The following is a 22,955-nucleotide window of genomic DNA, read 5'->3' on the forward strand; positions in this document are numbered from 1 at the left end:
ACTACACAACCCCAGGTACGCACACTGTACTACACAACCCCAGGTACGCACAAGATACTACACAACCGCAGGTACACACACTGTACTACACAACCTCAGGTACACACACTGTACTACACAACCGCAGGTACGCACACTGTACTACACAACCGCAGGTACACACACTGTACTACACAACCTCAGGTACGCACACTCTACTACACAACCGCAGGTACGCACACTGTACTACACAACCGCAGGTACGCACACTGTACTACACAACCGCAGGTACGCACACTGTACTACACAACCGCAGGTACGCACACTGTACAACCCCAGGTACGCACACTGTACTACACAACCCCAGGTACGCACACTGTACTACACAACCCCAGGTACGCACAAGGTACTACACAACCGCAGGTACACACACTGTACTACACAACCTCAGGTACACACACTGTACTACACAACCCCAGGTACACACACTGTACTACACAACCCCAGGTACACACACTGTACTACACAACCGCAGGTACACACACTGTACTACACAACCGCAGTTACACACACTGTACTACACAACCCCAGGTACGCACACTGTACTACACAACCGCAGGTACGCACACTGTACTACACAACCCCAGGTACGCACACTGTACTACACAACCCCAGGTACACACACTGTACAACCACAGGTACACACACTGTACTACACAACCACAGGTACACACACTGTACAACCACAGGTACACACACTGTATTACACAACCCCAGGTACACACACTGTACTACACAGCCACAGGTACACACACTGTACAACCACAGGTACACACACTGTACTACACAACCACAGGTACACACACTGTACAACCACAGGTACACACACTGTATTACACAACCCCAGGTACACACACTGTACTACACAGCCACAGGTACACACACTGTACTACACAACCACAGGTACACACACTGTACTACACAACCACAGGTACGCACACTGTACTACACAACCGCAGGTACGCACACTGTACTACACAACCGCAGGTACGCACACTGTACTACACAACCCCAGGTATACACACTGTACTACACAACCCCAGGTACACACACTGTACTACACAACCCCAGGTACACACACTGTACTACACAACCGCAGGTACACACACTGTACTACACAACCCCAGGTACACACACTGTACTACACAACCGCAGGTACACACACTGTACTACACAACCGCAGGTACGCACACTGTACTACACAACCCCAGGTACGCACACTGTACTACACAACCGCAGGTACACACACTGTACTACACAACCGCAGGTACACACACTGTACTACACAACCTCAGGTACGCACACTCTACTACACAACCCCAGGTACGCACACTGTACTACACAACCCCAGGTACGCACGCTGTACTACACAACCGCAGGTACGCACACTGTACTACACAACCGCAGGTACGCACACAGTACTACACAACCGCAGGTACGCACACTGTACTACACAACCGCAGGTACGCACACTGTACTACACAACCGCAGGTACGCACACTGTACTACACAACCGCAGGTACGCACACTGTACTACACAACCGCAGGTACGCACAAGGCACTACACAACCGCAGGTACGCACACTCTACTACACAACCTCAGGTACGCACACTCTACTACACAACCGCAGGTACGCACACTGTACTACACAACCGCAGGTACGCACACTGTACTACACAACCGCAGGTACGCACACTGTACTACACAACCGCAGGTACGCACACTGTACCACACATCCACAGGTACGCACACTGTACCACACAACCGCAGGTACGCACACTGTACCACACAACCGCAGGTACGCACACTGTACTACACAACCCCAGGTACACACACTGTACTACACAACCCCAGGTACGCACACTGTACCACACAACCGCAGGTACGCACACTGTACCACACAACCGCAGGTACACACACTGTACTACACAACCTCAGGTACACACACTGTACTACACAACCCCAGGTACGCACACTGTACTACACAACCGCAGGTACGCACACTGTACTACACAACCTCAGGTACGCACACTCTACTACACAACCGCAGGTACGCACACTGTACTACACAACCGCAGGTACGCACACTGTACTACACAACCCCAGGTACGCACACTGTACTACACAACCCCAGGTACACACACTGTACAACCCCAGGTACACACACTGTACTACACAACCCCAGGTACGCACACTGTACTACACAACCACAGGTACACACACTGTACAACCACAGGTACACACACTGTACTACACAACCACAGGTACACACACTGTACAACCGCAGGTACGCACACTGTACTACACAACCGCAGGTACACACACTGTACTACACAACCTCAGGTACGCACACTCTACTACACAACCGCAGGTACGCACACTGTACTACACAACCGCAGGTACGCACACTGTACTACACAACCGCAGGTACGCACACTGTACTACACAACCGCAGGTACGCACACTGTACTACACAACCCCAGGTACACACACTGTACAACCCCAGGTACGCACACTGTACTACACAACCCCAGGTACGCACACTGTACTACACAACCCCAGGTACGCACAAGGTACTACACAACCGCAGGTACACACACTGTACTACACAACCTCAGGTACACACACTGTACTACACAACCCAAGGTACACACACTGTACTACACAACCCCAGGTACACACACTGTACTACACAACCGCAGGTACACACACTGTACTACACAACCGCAGTTACACACACTGTACTACACAACCCCAGGTACGCACACTGTACTACACAACCCCAGGTACGCACACTGTACTACACAACCCCAGGTACGCACACTGTACTACACAACCCCAGGTACACACACTGTACAACCACAGGTACACACACTGTACTACACAACCACAGGTACACACACTGTACCCCACAACCACAGGTACACACACTGTACCACACAACCACAGGTACGCACACTGTACTACACAACCCCAGGTACGCACACTGTACTACACAACCGCAGGTACACACACTGTACTACACAACCCCAGGTACACACACTGTACTACACAACCACAGGTACACACACTGTACTACACAACCGCAGGTACGCACACTGTACTACACAACCGCAGGTACGCACACTGTACTACACAACCGCAGGTACGCACACTGTACTACACAACCGCAGGTACGCACACTGTACTACACAACCGCAGGTACGCACACTGTACTACACAACCGCAGGTACGCACACTGTACTACACAACCCCAGGTACACACACTGTACTACACAACCCCAGGTACACACACTGTACTACACAACCGCAGGTACACACACTGTACTACACAACCCCAGGTACACACACTGTACTACACAACCGCAGGTACACACACTGTACTACACAACCGCAGTTACGCACACTGTACTACACAACCGCAGGTACGCACACTGTACTACACAACCGCAGGTACACACACTGTACTACACAACCGCAGGTACACACACTGTACTACACAACCGCAGGTACGCACACTGTACTACACAACCCCAGGTACGCACACTGTACTACACAACCGCAGGTACGCACACTGTACTACACAACCGCAGGTACGCACACTGTACTACACAACCGCAGGTACGCACACTGTACTACACAACCGCAGGTACGCACACTGTACCACACATCCACAGGTACGCACACTGTACCACACAACCGCAGGTACGCACACTGTACTACACAACCCCAGGTACGCACACTGTACTACACAACCCCAGGTACACACACTGTACTACACAACCCCAGGTACGCACACTGTACTACACAACCCCAGGTACGCACAAGGTACTACACAACCGCAGGTACACACACTGTACTACACAACCTCAGGTACACACACTGTACTACACAACCCCAGGTACACACACTGTACTACACAACCGCAGGTACGCACACTGTACTACACAACCTCAGGTACGCACACTGTACTACACAACCGCAGGTACGCACACTGTACTACACAACCGCAGGTACGCACACTGTACTACACAACCGCAGGTACGCACACTGTACTACACAACCGCAGGTACGCACACTGTACTACACAACCCCAGGTACACACACTGTACTACACAACCCCAGGTACGCACACTGTACTACACAACCCCAGGTACGCACAAGGTACTACACAACCGCAGGTACACACACTGTACTACACAACCTCAGGTACGCACACTGTACTACACAACCGCAGGTACGCACACTGTACTACACAACCGCAGGTACGCACACTGTACTACACAACCGCAGGTACGCACACTGTACTACACAACCCCAGGTACACACACTGTACTACACAACCCCAGGTACGCACAAGGTACTACACAACCGCAGGTACACACACTGTACTACACAACCTCAGGTACACACACTGTACTACACAACCCCAGGTACACACACTGTACTACACAACCCCAGGTACACACACTGTACTACACAACCGCAGGTACACACACTGTACTACACAACCGCAGTTACACACACTGTACTACACAACCGCAGGTACGCACACTGTACTACACAACCCCAGGTACGCACACTGTACTACACAACCCCAGGTACACACACTGTACAACCACAGGTACACACACTGTACTACACAACCACAGGTACACACACTGTACAACCACAGGTACGCACACTGTATTACACAACCCCAGGTACACACACTGTACTACACAGCCACAGGTACACACACTGTACTACACAACCACAGGTACACACACTGTACTACACAACCGCAGGTACGCACACTGTACTACACAACCGCAGGTACGCACACTGTACTACACAACCGCAGGTACGCACACTGTACTACACAACCCCAGGTACACACACTGTACTACACAACCCCAGGTACACACACTGTACTACACAACCGCAGGTACACACACTGTACTACACAACCCCAGGTACACACACTGTACTACACAACCGCAGGTACGCACACTGTACTACACAACCGCAGTTACGCACACTGTACTACACAACCGCAGGTACGCACACTGTACTACACAACCGCAGGTACACACACTGTACTACACAACCGCAGGTACACACACTGTACTACACAACCCCAGGTACACACACTGTACTACACAACCACAGGTACACACACTGTACTACACAACCTCAGGTACACACACTGTACTACACAACCACAGGTACGCACACTGTACTACACAACCGCAGGTACGCACACTGTACTACACAACCGCAGGTACGCACACTGTACTACACAACCCCAGGTATACACACTGTACTACACAACCCCAGGTACACACACTGTACTACACAACCGCAGGTACGCACACTGTACTACACAACCACAGGTACACACACTGTACTACACAACCTCAGGTACGCACACTCTACTACACAACCCCAGGTACGCACACTCTACTACACAACCCCAGGTACGTACACTGTACTACACAACCGCAGGTACGCACACTGTACTACACAACCCCAGGTACGCACACTGTACTACACAACCCCAGGTACGCACAAGGTACTACACAACCGCAGGTACGCACACTGTACTACACAACCGCAGGTACACACACTGTACTACACAACCGCAGGTACACACACTGTACTACACAACCCCAGGTACGCACACTGTACTACACAACCGCAGGTACGCACACTGTACTACACAACCGCAGGTACGCACACTGTACTACACAACCCCAGGTACGCACACTGTACTACACAACCCCAGGTACGCACACTGTACTACACAACCGCAGGTACGCACACTGTACTACACAACCGCAGGTACGCACACTGTACTACACAACCGCAGGTACGCACACTGTACTACACAACCTCAGGTACGCACACTGTACTACACAACCCCAGGTACGCACACTGTACTACACAACCGCAGGTACGCACACTGTACTACACAACCGCAGTTACGCACACTGTACTACACAACCTCAGGTACGCACACTGTACTACTCAACCGCAGGTACGCACACTGTACTACACAACCGCAGGTACGCACACTGTACTACACAACCGCAGGTACGCACACTGTACTACTCAACCGCAGGTGCGCACACTGTACTACACAACCGCAGGTACGCACACTGTACTACACAACCGCAGTTACGCACACTGTACTACACAACCTCAGGTACGCACACTGTACTACTCAACCGCAGGTACGCACACTGTACTACACAACCCCATGTACGCACAAGGTACTACACAACCCCAGGTATGCACACTGTACTACACAACTGCAGGTACGCACACTGTACTACACAACCCCAGGTACACACACTGTACTACACAACCGCAGGTACACACACTGTACTACACAACCGCAGGTACACACACTGTACTACACAACCACAGGTACGCACACTGTACTACACAACTGCAGGTACGCACACTGTACTACACAACCCCAGGTACACACACTGTACTACACAACTGCAGGTACGCACACTGTACTACACAACCCCAGGTACACACACTGTACTACACAACCGCAGGTACACACACTGTACTACACAACCGCAGGTACACACACTGTACTACACAACCACAGGTACGCACACTGTACCCCACAACCACAGGTACACACACTGTACCACACAACCACAGGTACGCACACTGTACTACACAACCCCAGGTACGCACACTGTACTACACAACCGCAGGTACACACACTGTACTACACAACCCCAGGTACACACACTGTACTACACAACCACAGGTACACAACCGCAGGTACACACAAGGTACTGCACAACCGCAGGTACACACACTGTACTACACAACTAATGCTAAAAGGAGCGGTTTCTCTGAATTCCATTTTGGATGAGATAAATTTAATGTCAGGAATTCAAAGGATTTATAGTTAGTTTTGTGCTTAGGATTAATTAAAAATTCTGACTTAAAAATAGCTGCAACACCTCCTCCTCTGCCTGTAGTTCTAGGAATGTGAAAGTTTAAATAGTTAGCTGGCGTAGCTTCATTAATACTAACATAATCCTCTTGCTGTAACCAGGTTTCCGTAAGACAGAATAAATCAATGTGGTGATCACCTATCAAGTCATTGACTAATAAAGACTTATTTGGGAGGGATCTGATATTCAGTAGGCCACACTTTATTGTCTTATTTTCAGATTTTATTAGATCCATTGTTTTTATTTTTATGAAGTTTTCACGATTAACCCCAGAAGTGTTTTTGTGTTGTTTAATTCTTACTGCTGGGGAGTTGTATAAGGTCGGAATGGGGTTTTGGGTGGGCGGCGGCAGGTGGGAAGCTGCAGAAAAGTGTGTAGGACTACAAGTCTGCCTCCTGGTCCCAACCCTGAGTTGTCAATTTAGCTGACTAATAAAAGAGTCCATATTGCTGGATAAGAGAGCGGCTCCATCCAACGTGGGATGGATGCCATCTCTCCTAATAAGACCAGGCTTTCCCCAAAAAGCGCTCCAATTATCTATAAAACCCACGTTGTTATTGGGACACCACCTAGACAACCAGCGGTTGAAGGATGACATGCGGCTAAACATGTCATCGCTGATTAAATTTGGCAAGGGACCAGAGAAAACTACGGAGTCCGACATGCTCTTGGCAAAGTTACACACCGAAGCAACATTAATTTTAGTGACCTCCGATTGGCGTAACCGGGTGTCGTTACCGCCGACGTGAATTACAATCTTACGGTATTTACGTTTAGCCTTAGCCAGCAGTTTCAAATACGATTCGACGTGGCCCGCTCTGGCCCCAGGAATGCATCTGACTATGGTCCCCGGTGTCTCTAGAGCCACGTTTCTGACTATGGAACTACCTATAATCAGGGTTTCTGCCTCAGCGGGTGTGTCGCCGAGCGGGGAAAATCTGTTAGAAACGTGAACAGATCGGTGGTGGCCAGTGGGTTTTGGTTTGGGGCTACGCTTCCGCCTGACCGTCGTCCAGCCCGCCTCGGCTCCCGGCTGCGCGGGAACTGCTGAGGGACCGCTAGGTGGGCTAGCTGCCCTGGCTGGTAGCTCCGCACTGGCTAATGGGGGCTTGCTGACTAACTGCTTCCCTAACTGAGTGCGGAGCTGGGCTTCTAACTCACAGAGCCTCGCCTCCAAAGCTGCCAAGCTGCAACACTTAATACACCTACCGTTATCACTAAAGGAGGCGGAGGAGTAGCTAAACATCAGACACACCGAGCAAGAAAAGGCAGGGGACCGGGGTGTGGGAAGAGAGCTAGCAGCCATGCTAAAACCGAGTGCTTGAGCTGTTTAAGTCAGTAAACAGAAAGCCTAAGATCCCAAAAATAAATGCAATATATAGAACAGTGGTTTGGGAAGATGGATGGGTGGGTGGGTGGATGAATGGATGGGTGGGTGGATGAATGGACGGGTGGGTGGGTGGATGAATGGGTGGATGAATGGACGGGTGGGTGGGTGGATGAATGGATGGGTGGATGAATGGATGGGTGGGTGGATGGGTGTATTGGACGGGTGGATGGGTGGGTGGGTGGATGAATGGATGGGTGGGTGGGTGGATGGGTGGATGAATGGATGGGTGGATGGGTGGGTGGGTGGATGAATGGGTGGATGGGTGGGTGGGTGGATGAATGGACGGGTGGATGAATGGATGGGTGGGTGGGTGGGTGGGTGGATGAATGGATGGGTGGGTGGGTGGATGGGTGGATGAATGGATGGGTGGATGGGTGGGTGGGTGGATGAATGGATGGGTGGATGAATGGACGGGTGGATGGGTGGATGAGTGGACGGATGGATGGGTGGGTGGGTGGATGAATGGATGGGTGGGTGGGTGGATGGGTGGATGAATGGATGGGTGGGTGGGTGGGTGGATGAATGGATAGGTGGATGAATGGATGGGTGGGTGGGAGGATGGGTGGATGAATGGACGGGTGGATGGGTGGGTGGATGAATGAATGGACGGGTGGATGAATGGATGGGTGGATGGGTGGATGGGTGGGTGGATGAATGGATGGATGGGTGGGTGGATGAGTGGGTGGGTGGATGAATGGACGGGTGGATGAGTGGGTGGGTGGATGAATGGACGGGTGGATGGGTGGATGAATGGATGGGTGGATGGGTGGGTGGGTGGATGAATGGACGGGTGGGTGGGTGGATGGATGGATGGGTGGATGAATGGATGGGTGGATGGGTGGATGAATGGACGGGTGGATGGGTGGATGGGTGGATGAATGGACGGATGGGTGGATGAATGGATGGGTGGGTGGATGGGTGGATGAATGGACGGGTGGATGGGTGGGTGGGTGGATGGATGGATGGATGGATGGGTGGATGAATGGACGGGTGGATGGGTGGATGGGTGGGTGGGTGGATGGGTGGATGAATGGACGGGTGGACGGGTGGGTGGGTGGATGGATGGATGGGTGGGTGGATGGGTGGATGAATGGACGGGTGCATGGGTGGGTGGGTGTATGAATGGATGGGTGGATGAATGGACGGGTGGGTGGGTGGATGGGTGGATGAATGGACGGGTGCATGGGTGGGTGGGTGGATGGGTGGATGAATGGACGGGTGCATGGGTGGGTGGGTGGATGAATGGATGGGTGGATGAATGGACGGGTGGATGGGTGGATGAATGGACGGGTGGGTGGGTGGGTGGGTGGATGAATGGACGGGTGCATGGGTGGGTGGGTGTATGAATGGATGGGTGGATGAATGGACGGGTGGATGGGTGGATGAATGGACGGGTGCATGGGTGGGTGGGTGGATGAATGGATGGGTGGATGAATGGACGGGTGGATGGGTGGATGAATGGACGGGTGCATGGGTGGGTGGGTGGATGAATGGACGGGTGGATGGGTGGGTGGGTGGATGAATGGACGGGTGGATGGGTGGATGGGTGGATGAATGGACGGGTGGGTGGGTGGGTGGATGGATGGATGGGTGGGTGGATGGGTGGATGGGTGGGTGGATGAGTGGACGGGTGGATGGATGGACGGGTGGATGGGTGGACGGGTGGATGAATGGACGGGTGGATGGGTGGGTGGGTGGATGGATGGACGGGTGGGTGGATGGGTGGATGAATGGACGGGTGGGTGGGTGGATGGATGGGTGGGTGGGTGGGTGGATGGGTGGATGAATGGACGGGTGGGTGGGTGGGTGGATGAATGGACGGGTGGATGGGTGGGTGGATGAATGGACGGGTGGATGGGTGGGTGGATGAATGGACGGGTGGATGGGTGGACGGGTGGATGAATGGACGGGTGGATGGGTGGGCGGGTGGATGAATGGACGGGTGGATGGGTGGGCGGGTGGATGGATGGACGGGTGGGTGGATGGGTGGATGAATGGACGGGTGGGTGGGTGGGTGGATGAATGGACGGGTGGATGGGTGGGTGGATGAATGGACGGGTGGATGGGTGGACGGGTGGATGAATGGACGGGTGGATGGGTGGACGGGTGGATGGATGGACGGGTGGGTGGATGGGTGGATGAATGGACGGGTGGGTGGGTGGGTGGATGAATGGACGGGTGGATGGGTGGGTGGGTGAATGGACGGGTGGATGGGTGGGTGGGTGGATGGACGGGTGGATGGGTGGGTGGATGAATGGACGGGTGGATGGGTGGGTGGGTGGATGGGTGGATGGGTGGGTGGGTGGATGGATGGACGGGTGGGTGGATGGATGGACAGGTGGGTGGGTGGGTGGATGAATGGACGGGTGGATGGGTGGGTGGATGGGTGGATGAATGGACGGGTGGATGGGTGGGTGGGTGGATGGATGGAACAGACATATCAGCAGTTAATGATCCATGTCAGACTACACAAAGTGCAGATGTTTTCTTCTCATATCTGTCCTCAGAAATCTGTCTCACAGCCATTGGTCCTCTCAGGTTGGTTCAGCTTCCTCTTTTAATGAGGATCTTGAAGTGGGCAGGATAAAAAATCTGCAGGGAGATGGGAATCCACAATCAGTCATCATGACGAGCTCTGGTGGAGCAGAAGGTGGCGAGAAGAATAACAACTCCATCAACTACGAGCGTCAGCAGGTAGAAGTTTAACCAACGTCGGTGAAAAGTCTGCGACATTTATCCATTGTTCATTACATCTGTCTGATTCAGGCTCGCTCGTCCACCACAGACCGGAATATGTTGACCTCCTCCATCCTGATGCCAGCCACAGTCCTTCGCAGCATTCCTGAAGCTCATCACACTGGTAACAAATATACCCTAAACCTCCGTTAGACCTTCTCCAGCTATACCTGTTCCACCACCAGGACCAGCAGTGTGTTACTGTGATGGTCATGTGACCCTCCAGCTGGTCATGTGACCCTCCAGCTGGTCTACGGAGGTTTTCCAGCGTTTCTATCCATCCAGGAGGTTTACAATCCAGACACAACATGTAGTGTTTATTCAGAGACTCTAGATGGTAAATCCACCATTATTTATCACATCTTCATCACCATCACTACCATGTTGCTATGAGACCTCTCTAGTAAGTCGGATTCGTTTCCGGTGAGGGTTGGACTCCGCCAAGGCTGCCCTTTATCACCGATTCTGTTCATAACTTATATGGACAGAATTTCTAGGTGCAGCCGAGGTGTTGAGGGGATCCGACTTGGTGGCCTCAGGATTGGGTCCCTGCTTTTTGCGGATGACGTGGTCCTGTTGGCTTCATCTGGTCGTGATCTCCAGCTCTCACTTGAGCGATTCGCGGCTGTAGCGTATGATTATTAACGTTAACCTGGAATCCAATGTCGGAGTGACAGTGGGTGTTTTAATTATTAATCTGCTGTGTCCTTAGACAAGCGGATGATCTCGGGGGACCACCCAGCCCTAAATGTGTTATACGGTCAGGCAGGGAATACCGCAATATGACAATGATATTTGTCTAATAACAGATAACCATCAGTCTCAGAATACACTTACTGTCAGTTTTCGTCAGAGGGAACAAATCACTTCTCAAAGATCGGTCTCGCTACCACGACTTCTTAAGATATAAAACACTTTATTAAAACCCACACCGGTTAAAATCATCAGGCACAAATGAAATTAATAATGTAAACCAGAAATAGCGTCAGCAAGCATCACATACTGAATTAGCCAAGATGAGAGAGAGTTATATATGTATATATATATATACATATATATATACTTTCCTAAATTCTTACACCCTGATCCCCCCCCCCCCAACATTCATTCACCACTTCATCCATTGGCTCATGCACGCCCTCACCTTTCTTTCCCAACGTGTCCCCTGTGAGATACCCCCGGGGGAGCAGGGGATAGGAGGGCCCCGATCAGGGCCCCACAACTACCCCCCACCCCTGTCAACACCCCCCCACCACTCCACACATGCAGCCGATCCAGCACCACCCAGGGCCAGCAGCAGTCCCACCCCCGCCAGGCTAGCCCAGACCCAGGCCCCCTGAACAGCACCACTCCCCCGCCCAAACCCCCCCGGCACAGCCCCGGAAATAGGGGCGTGGCAGGACCCCATTGTCACCCCCTCCCTCCCAGCTTATGAATGATTGTGAAGTGTGTGTTGTTTGCAGTTAAAATTTAATTTATTTTTATTTCTGAGACCAGAAGGACTGGGATTGATGGAGTTATTGTCACAAATGGCTTTATTTACTTCAGACCGACCCTCTCCGTAGGCTGTCAGATCAGCCTGTGGGCAAAACGAGTGGATTGAGACTCTTCCGCATTAAGCCCCGCCTCCCGCCACTGCACTACATCGGGAGCGCGCACCGCACCTGCTTTCACCGTCATTGTAACGTCTCATAAACAGAAGGATTAGGCTCATATGAACTCAATGTCAACACATAGCATCCAGCCCTACATGTTGGAACCTGAATCAGAGCCTGAAAACGAAGTGGAAAACAGCAACCCACAGCAACGAATGCAGCAGGATGTCTCTCTTTGGTAAACTCACCAGCCATCGTTGGAAATAACTTTATCCCACGTTTTCCACCCGCCTGATGTATTTGTACATGCCCTTGTTAACCAGTAGAAGGTAACCAATCACCCAACCTTATCCCCCGGGACGTCACAAGGATTTCCAAGTAGAAAAAACCCTCTAAAACCACGCGTTTTTCGTTGCCATGGAAACCGAACGGAGAGCGTGCTGGAACTCAAACTCAAACATGCGTTTAGGTGATAAAAAACAGTGTCGTTCTCATGTCTGATGAGGATTCAACACTGGAACACTGTAGAAAGCTCAGAAAAGTCCAAATACCATCAGAGGAACCCTTTAATATTTTTCCAACCTCAAAACATGTCTATAAAATCCATTTATAGACGAGCAGAAGTATGAATGATCCTTATAAACATGAACCTTAAAACAGTTTTGCTGCTGTCAAAAGGGGAAAAGGTTTGTTAACAGGTACAAGACATTTCAACGATGATTTTCACTTTCCACGGACCTGGTGGGTCAAGAAATCATTTCCACACAAGTTCTTACTTTGAGTCAGAGTCGTTAATAACAACAGCATATAATGTTAATCACTGGGTATTTAATCAGCCTGAAATGCATATCTCAACCTGTCGAGGGTGTCTGCTAGATGGCGCCATTGCTCCATCCAAGGAATCACAGAAATGAACTAACTTGCTAACTTCTGTGGATTTCACATCTGAAAAATGGTCCTCAGCCGGAATAGGGTGGATTGCCCTCTCCGGGTCGGGAGTCAGGTCCTGCCTCAAGTGGAGGAGTTTAAATATCTCGGGGTCTTGTTCACGAGTGAGGGAAGGATGGAGCGCGAGATGGACAGACGGATCGGTGCGGCGTCTGCAGTAATGCGGACTCTGCGCCGCTCTGTCGTGGTGAAGGAGGAGCTGAGCCAGAAGGTGAAGCTCTCCATTTACCAGTCGATCTACGTTCCCTCACTTATGGTCATGAGCTGTGGGTCGTGACCGAAAGAAGGAGATCTCGTATACAGGCGGCTGAAATGGGTTTCCTCCGCAGGGTGGCCGGGCTCTCCCTTAGAGATAGGGTGAGGAGCTCGGTCACCCGGGAGGAGATCAGAGTAGAGCCGCTGCTCCTTCGCATCGAGAGGAACCAGTTGAGGTGGCTCGGGCATCTGGTCAGGATGCCTCCTGGACCTCCCTGGTGAGGTGTTCCAGGCACGTCCCTCTGGGAGGAGACCCCGGGGAAGACCCAGGACACGCTGGAGGGATTATATCTCTCGGCTGGCCTGGGAACGCCTCGGGATCCCCCCGCAGAGTTGGCAAATGTGGCTGGGGAGAGGGAAGTCTGGGCTTCCCTGCTTAGGCTGCTGCCCCCGCGACCCGACCCCGGATAAGCGGCAGAAGATGGATGGAAGGATAAAAACATCTGCGACCAACTGGACTCGCAACAGGCTGACTAGGACCTTCCTATGATGTTCCTACTGTTTAACTTCCTGCTTGTATTGCTCTCACTCACATGTACGTCACTTTGAGAAAAAGCTTTTGCTAAATGACTGTAGAATAGAGTAGAATAGAACAGAATCACATCTGTATAGAAAGGTCACGTCAACATTGATTAGAAACTTGTTCATGTTTATATTAGAGTAAAAAATTGTTTAAATATTCAATGTTGTGTAAACAGAATGTTGTTTTATTTATCAACAGAAATCCAGATTTGGAGTAACTGATCATGTGTTTGTCGGGACCTAATGATAGACAGTAACGCTTCCATCTGTCCTGCAGGTGGCGCCATCCCCAGTGGTACGGTCTCTCTACAGCTGACGGAGGAAGACCTGGAGGTCAAACTGGGCTCAAAAGAGGTTTGAACTGTCCTTTGTCAGATAGGCTTTCCTGACTGAACGTCTCCTCACACTAACACCTGGTCTTGCAGGTGGACAAGAACCTGAAGAGGACCTCAGATGAAAACCTGACGGAGCATTTCCAGAAAGCGTTTGGATCAGAACCACAACCTGACAATTTGCTGCTCAACCACAGTTCTGAGGTATTTTTGCTTCTGGACCTTCAGCACCGCCGAGCTGAGCGCTGTCACATCTCCTGTTTCTCGTCCAGGTCAGCATCACATCGGCTGATCAGGGTGAGGAGAGAGGCGTAGACGCTCCTCCCACCTCCATCCACCCCCTCCACAAACAACTCAACCTGCTCCAGAGGCCCACCAGTCTCCAGCTGCTCTCTAAAACCGAGGAGACCGGCTTCGTCTCTTCCAGACTCAGACTGGGGAAGCTCAAGTTGAAGCACCGGCAGGTACGACTGGATTAAACTGGTCAGTCAGTTATGGACCAAGATGCCTCGCACCGTGGAACAAATCAATACAAATACACAGTAAAATAAAGGAAAAATAACAAAGTAGTAAAAGCACAAAACTCATGAAAGCTTATAGACAACATGAAAATACTACAAATATAGAACAAATGAAGGTGGTGATCTGAAGGCATGTCTGGAGCGGAGCTGGATCCTGGGAAACCCGTACGTCCCTCTGGAGCCATTAAACCGCCATGTCACTTCGTCTTTTCTCGCCCGCATGAGTCTTTCTCAAAAATGTATTATCTGCTCACTTTATTAGATGGGTTAGAAGATGCAGGATAAAAGTCACTCTGTCATTGGCTGGAGCCTCTTCGTCTCTACGACGACGCCACCACGGCGGCTGAACTCCCCGCTGATCAGCAGTTCTGCCTTTCTGTTGCAGGAACAACTGAGATATTTTTGCCACTGATGATCCTCCTCAGACTGCTACTTCATGAGGGACTGCTAAAGCTTCTATCAGGGCAGTTATTATCTCATTTACATTTACTAAAAGACAAGAGACACTTAAACTAATAGAGCGTGGATTTCAAACTACTAACCTTGAGAGGGAGTTTAAACCCTCCCTTTCTCGGTCATCTCAACTCAAACTGGATGCTGCTCTTGATAACCTCAGAACTTCTTTGTCATCCATTCACAAAGGAGAATGTCTCTAAAATATTGGTCCGGACGGGTTTTGATCCAGTTTTCACAAAAACTGTCCACTTTAGTGGTGGAACCTCTTGTCAGAATGCAGACGGAGTCATATGAGCATGGCAATACTCAGAAAGGGCAACATACTGCTCACTGGAGAAAAGGAAAAGGAAGACAAGGGCGCTGCTTCTCATACCGGCCCATAAGCTTTATTGGCGTTGATTGCTGACTAAGGTTCTTGCCAAGCAAGTGGAGGTTTATTTTCCTACTCTCAAAGAGCACAAAGGTTTCATTAGGAATAGGTTCTCCCACCATAGTTTCTCAACTTCATCCAGTATGCAAATACCAGCATCTGTTTGAGGTTCTGCCAAGGTTGGGACTGGGGTCTGAAACTGCTCAGGTGTCTGAAACACTTCAGGGATTCTCTACAATAAAAAAAAAGGATGTTTCTCCATTCAGGGTCTGCACACCTCCTACATAGACATAGAGTGTTCTACATCCAGCTGTGCTTCCTGCCAGTAAAATGAGACGGCCTATCTAGTGGATGAGAATTACCCATAGTGCTCCAGTCCTCCGTTGCCTAGCAACTACATATGACAAGTTTATCTAATTACTGATCCCATTCTTCCACAAAAAACACAAAAAAATTGTTTAATTGTTCTGGCTTGTTTTGCGCCCTGGGTGAACCGCCCATCATTACTGGGAGGAGGACTGGGAAGAGGACTGGAAGGACTGGGAGTAGCCTTTGAACTGGGAGAGCACTTGTGCCACTATGATGTATGCAGCCGACGGCTCAGAACTTGGAAGTGTGCGGAACCTGAACAGAGACACAGTCCCAGATTGACGCCTGGCACTGCCCCTCTTTGTGCCCCTCCCGGCTGCTGGGAAATCTCTGCTTCCTGCTGAGGTGGAAACCAGCGCCTGTCACGGTGTCAGTGGAGATGTGGTGTGGACCCAAATGCAGAGATGAAGGAAAACCGGATGCAGGTCGAAGATAGATTTATTCCAGACAAGACCAGGGCAGAACTAACAAAATGAACCAACAACCACAAACTGAAACAGAGGGGTATAAATACACTGGAACAAAACGAGACACAGGTGAAACAAATTAACTAAATGAACCCAGGTGAACTAAATCAAAAGGAAATCTATGAAGCTAAACAAGAACCAAGGGAACAAAACAGGGCAAAACTACAAAATAAAACAGGAAACCAGAAACTAAGGCACCGAATGAAACCACATCATGACAGCGCCATCCTGATGAACACAATCAGAACATGGAAGAAGATTATGAAGTTCTTCTAAAACAAGTGTCATATGCTAACCCTCCTCCCCGTCACACAGAACAGGGCTTTTCCCCCCACGACTTGGAATACATATTTATTTCAACACTGATATAATCTTGGTATTAAATTTGATCTATTGGAGGACAATAAACTATCTTTTGCACAAATAAAAGCCGCGTGCACAACCCGCCCTGCCGCGTGCACAACCCGCCCTGCCGCGTGCACAACCCGCCCTGCCGCGTGCACAACCCGCCCTGCCGCGTGCACAACCCGCCCTGCCGCGGACGAATTTGCTTGTTAAATATGAAATAAGCAGCTTCATTGCACAGAAAGCCAACATGGCCGCCGACATTGATCCCTCCCGGCTTCAGACGAAGTGCCTGGTGCAGGATGTAACGAGCTTTAGACTGATGAGAGCAAGTTATGTCGAGATGGAAAATACAGCTGCATCAAAACACTGGATAAGAAATATGAGATCCCTTTCTGTAATTATTTTGCCAAAGGGCCATTGCCTGCGCTGTATGAAAAATGTCGGGAGGACATAGAGGGACATGTACATGTGTGTGTATATGTAGTGTTTCCAGGTAGGTTTACAAGCAATAAAAATAACTTGTTTTTCCAGACACAATGAATCATCCTGATTAATAATCATGATTACAATATTGATCAATATAATCATGATTATTATTTTGGTCATAATTGTGAAGCCCTAGTACTTAGATAGGCAATGTTCAGGGGTCCAAAGACAAGGCAAGTGTCTGCGTCCAGAAAATCCGAGAGGCTAGAGGTGGTGGGCAGAGGAAGAAGGGTAACCCAGAAACGTGAAAAGATGGGTAAGCAATTTAAGACAATCTTTTGCATACTGGACAACGACTAGACATGATCCACTAGTAATCAGGGATAGAGGAAGAGACTGGAGAGTGTTTAAGGCTGGAAGTCATGGAAAAAATGGGCAAAAGCAACAGGTGCACTGAATAAGGCTGATGAGCATGAGAACATGGCAGAGGCCCCAGGTGAGCTGAGTTCCACATGATGAGTGCTGTCAGTTCAGGGCAGAAAAACATGACACCAGTCCCACCATCCATGTAATGGGGATAAGATCGAGAGCTTGGTCCATTGGTCGACCCATGTGACTTCGGGCTTCATGGGGATGGGCACGTGGGCTGTGGGTGGGTGGACAGGAGGCACGGTGGTATCTGAAAGACCAACACACTCAGACTTTTGGAGAACAAGTATGGGTCACAATACAAGCAGGATATAAAACCTGACCTGAACCTAGCTGGTCATCAGGATCCGGGGCCACAGGATTATCCACAACAACAGGTGTAGGAAACACCTTTTCACCAGCAAAATCTTTTCAACAGCATAAATATAAAATAAAACTATTAAAGGTAAAGTTATGTAAGCAGCTTGCATAACTTACACAACTAGGAAGGCTGGAAAGATGGCAAGTCTAATGAAGTTAACTAAGTATGTCAGGGTAGACTATCAGGCGGATACCGGGGGAATGGATTTAAAAAGGGCAGCTTCTGCTTACTAAGACACCAGCTGGATCGGAGACAGTGGAATAATGGGTCGGCCTTACTTCAGCGCCTTGGTGGTCCAGAACCCGAACCTTGGGTCCAGTGGGCAAGGATTCAGTGGTCGTCCTGATACTTGTCCAAAGGGGACCTCCGCAGAAGTCAGGAGCTCGCCTCGAACTGGTTCGACGTCTGAAGCTGGACCCAACTCCGATTAGAATCCACGGGTGCCGGCAAAGTCCTGGGATCAGCTGGAGCAGTAACGTTCAGGTCGTCCGTACGTTACTGGTTACAGTCTTTGTGGGCCGGGAGAGCAGCTACGATGGTGTGTCAGAAGCAAAAATTGTTCAGCCAGGATTGGATGAGTTTTCTGGTGTTAAGCAGTCGAGCGAGCGAACTTACTTAATAAAAACGAGCACGGCACCAGACGGACAAAAACATGACTAAAGCAAGCATTAAACGAAAACAAAAAAAAACAAGAGAGAAACAAAGAAAACGAGAGAGAAAAACGAGCAGAAAAAAAGACGAAGATAAGAGAGGAAGAGACAAAAGAGAAGTAAGAGCCCGAGTTCCAGAAAGACCCGTAGTTAAATTTGCCGGCGCTCTGGGGCGGACCTTAGATTATCCAATCAGAGCGCAGGGGTCAGGACATGGAGTCTGAAGGTTTGGTCAAAATACTGAGTTCTTGGGGAATTAAACTTAACATTTTTCCAACCTCAAAACATGTCTATAAAATCCATTTATAGACGAGCAGAAGTATGAATGATCCTTATAAACATGAACCTTAAAACAGTTTTGCTGCTGTCAAAAGGGGAAAAGGTTTGTTAACAGGTACAAGACATTTCAACGATGATTTTCACTTTCCACGGACCTGGTGGGTCAAGAAATCATTTCCACACAACAAGTTCTTACTTTGAGTCGGAGTCGTTAATAACAACAGCATATAATGTTAATCACTGGGTATTTAATCAGCCTGAAATGCATATCTCAACCTGTTCGAGGGTGTCTGCTAGATGGCGCCATTGCTCCATCCAAGGAATCACAGAAATGAACTAACTTGCTAACTTCTGTGGATTTCACATCTGAAAAACGGTTAAAGTCTTGGATTAATTTAGAAAGGAAGAAGAGTCCATTTATCCAGGTGTACTGAGGATACATCCAGTATCTTATACAGTTTTAGAGTTCAGAGCTTAAAGGTTCTGCTCTGGAATTTGGTCTCTGTGTGCTGTGGATACAGAGGGACCTCCTGGGGTGATGGACAACAGGCTCTTACCAGGGTCCAACTTCAAAAGGGTGCCACAGTCTGTCTGTGTAGACATTTCCTACCAGGAACAAGATAAAACCAGCAGGGTTCCTGGTTTAAAGTGGAGGTCTGGCTACCCAGATTGAGATGGATCTGATTTTTAGGGCTTTCATTGAGCTCTGTTTCGGAGATGTGTGGATGGACTTCCTTTTGAAGCAGAAAGTCCTGAGTTCTTATCTGATTCGGGGGTTAATTCGGCCTTGGGGGTTGCTACACGGCCCTCCACAATGTAGGGTTCAAAGCCTCAGAATCAGTAGCAGGGTCAGTGGAAATAGTGGGGAACCAATCAAAGCCAACAGCTTAGACTTTTGTTTCTTGCTTAAAACGGGACACAATCAGCCACAATATGGACAGGTTTCGTACAATAGAAGCAACTTCTATCTGTGTGACCACGACCGGAATGGCCACGTGGAGAAGAAGAAAGACTGCCACCAGCTGGTCTAGAAAAACGAGAACGCCTAAACAAGACAGCATCCATAGACCCACCATCAGCCTCAGAACTAAATGCAACTTTGTGAGCCAATCCATATTCATCAGCCAATACAGCAGTTTCCTCTACAGTCTTGACTCTCTGCACACACAAATACGCTGCAACCACATCTGGAACACAATTTTTAAACTCTTCCAGAAGAACCAACTGTTGAAGCTGCTCTGAAGTGTCCACTTTCTGGGAACCGCACTAAAAGAATTTCCTTCTCATGAGCAAATTCCATGTAGGTTTGCTTCTCATGCTTACACAAGCACTGCCTTCAATGCCATACCATTTAACTCCCTTTCATGCTCAAATCTCAACCGTTCACATTCCAGTTCATACTATCACAGCTGCTCTCTCTCCTTTGCCTCGACCTCCAACTCCAGTGACCTGAAACGAAACTTTATCTTCAACTCCTGTATACCATAAGCCTCCTCCTGAGTAATATCCTCAGATGCCCCAGCTACCCATCCCAACACCCCTGGAGAAGCTTCCCCATCACCATCATCCTCGCCACCAGAAGCACCCAAAGCAGACAACTCAACCTTGTCAGATAATACCTCATGTTCAATCAGAGCATTAGGAACCCCAAAACGCAACCCATCCTTCCGCAGCCCACTAGCCACACGAAGACCATACTGATTAGCAACAGAATGGAGATCTTTCTTTGTACAATGCAAAAGCAGCTGGGCATCAGGCCCCACCACAAACTCTGACAAATCAAACACCACAATGGTGAACCAAACTCCAGCAGCAAGAACAAACCCAACACACTGCCACAAAAGACAGCACAGCACCACAACGCCCCCAAAGAAAACGACCACAAAGGCCCATACAGGCACCAAAACACACAAGGGGGCAAGCAAAGCATGGGTCATCGTATGCCACCATATGCTACCAAAAGAGAACAGGAAAGAGAAAAAAAACAGCAACAGTGGTCTTAAATCTTGACTAGACATGCCCAGCACCCTCACTAACCACAAAAAGGGGGGGGGGGGGACACACCTTACCAAACCTGCATATCTTCTGTGGAATTCCTGAGCACACCGCAGGGTTACCAAGAAAACAACAAAGTGGTGCCAGTCTCTCCAGTGCCCACTGGCTAACCAAACTTGGCAAGCCAAGAAACTACCTCATGTATCAACACAAAACAACCCCAGCAAACAAAACTCAAACTCCAGGGCAAACGCACGAGCCCCCATTGCTATGTTACGGCTGGCTCAAGCACCAAACATAGCAATGGACACCACACCAGGGATGAGATCTGCAACCACTGTTTCTTTATAAAAGGAAAAACAAGAAAATGGAGGGTTTTACCAAATGGTACTACTGCAGCTGTGTTTAGAGAGAGAGATTAACCAGGGGCCTTTATGGACTCATCCTTTGGAGCATAAAGGCTTTCTTTTAGTTATTATATTTTTGTACTGAATGCTCTTTATAATTTGATTCTGTCTAATTGCAGTGGCCATCAGTTCAATAAATACAGTAAAAAGTGAATGAGAGAGGGGGCAACCTTGTCGGCTACCTCTTTGTAGATTAAAACTCTGAAAGGCTTGATTGTTCATCCTGACTCTTGCATTAGGAGAGCTGTTTGGGATTGTGATCCAGTTCACAAAAGAAGGTTGAAAGCTGAATCTGTTTGAAGTAGCTAGTAAGAATTTCCAGTTAACTCTATCAAAAGCCTTCTCTGCATCCAGAGAAACTATAGTTGTTTCCAGGTTATTGATGGTCGAGTAATCTATGATATTGATTAGCCTGCGCATGTTAACAGAGGAATATCTGCCTTTTATAAAGCCTGTTTGATCAGAGTGTATAATAAGTGGAGTTACTTTCTCTAACCTTGCAGCTAAAGCTTTGCAGATTATTTTAAGGTCTGCATTGTCATGGCAAAGAAGATGTCTCTTCATTAAAACACCCTTTTCTTTATCTTTCACCTGTCTACACCATCTCACCTTAAAACATATAGTGTAGTGAGCCCTTATGGCAACCAGATGGAACTCCAACAGAAGGTTAGCTGGCTCTGAATGCTCCCAATCACTAATAAGTAAGAGAAACCAGGTGTGTCTGTAAACACCAATGAATACTTGGGTGAGCACAGAGACATGGCTGGTGAGTTTGGAGTTTTCATTTAAAGTCTATTTTTGAAATAATACATTGAGTGAACTTGATTCTAAAAGTCTTTTTAAGTTAAAAAGTTAAAAGTTAAGTTATTTATAAGAAACTAAAGGCCTGTGATGCCATGGGTAAATTGTTTGTGGGTCACAGCCAGCAACATTATTTGCCTGATAGAGTGGGAGAGGCTATGTTTAGTTTGGCTAGTTATAAATATGTATCTTTAGTAACTTAAGTACAGTAGTTAAAACAGTACGAGCTAAAATCTTTGATTTGTAAACATTGTAAATATTTTTTAAAAAGATGGTAAAAGACCTGAAGT

General features: G+C 49.1%; 1 protein-coding gene across 1 annotated transcript in view; it reads left to right on the plus strand.

Moving 5' to 3' along the window:
• The window catches only part of LOC306766500 (bone morphogenetic protein receptor type-2-like), a gene marked incomplete at both ends in the record, with an annotated part of 338,989 nt that overhangs the window by 313,733 nt on the left and 2,301 nt on the right, over nucleotides 1-22,955 (plus strand). Inside the window, 5 exon segments of the mRNA XM_079254280.1 lie at nucleotides 10,906-11,092; nucleotides 11,165-11,258; nucleotides 14,732-14,808; nucleotides 14,880-15,086; nucleotides 15,089-15,250. Coding sequence (XP_079110406.1) covers nucleotides 10,906-11,092; nucleotides 11,165-11,258; nucleotides 14,732-14,808; nucleotides 14,880-15,086; nucleotides 15,089-15,250 — 727 coding nt within the window.

Source organism: Telmatherina bonti, assembly GCF_933228915.1.
Source record: "Telmatherina bonti genome assembly, chromosome: 15".
In the NCBI taxonomy this organism is placed as follows: Eukaryota; Metazoa; Chordata; class Actinopteri; order Atheriniformes; family Telmatherinidae; genus Telmatherina; species Telmatherina bonti.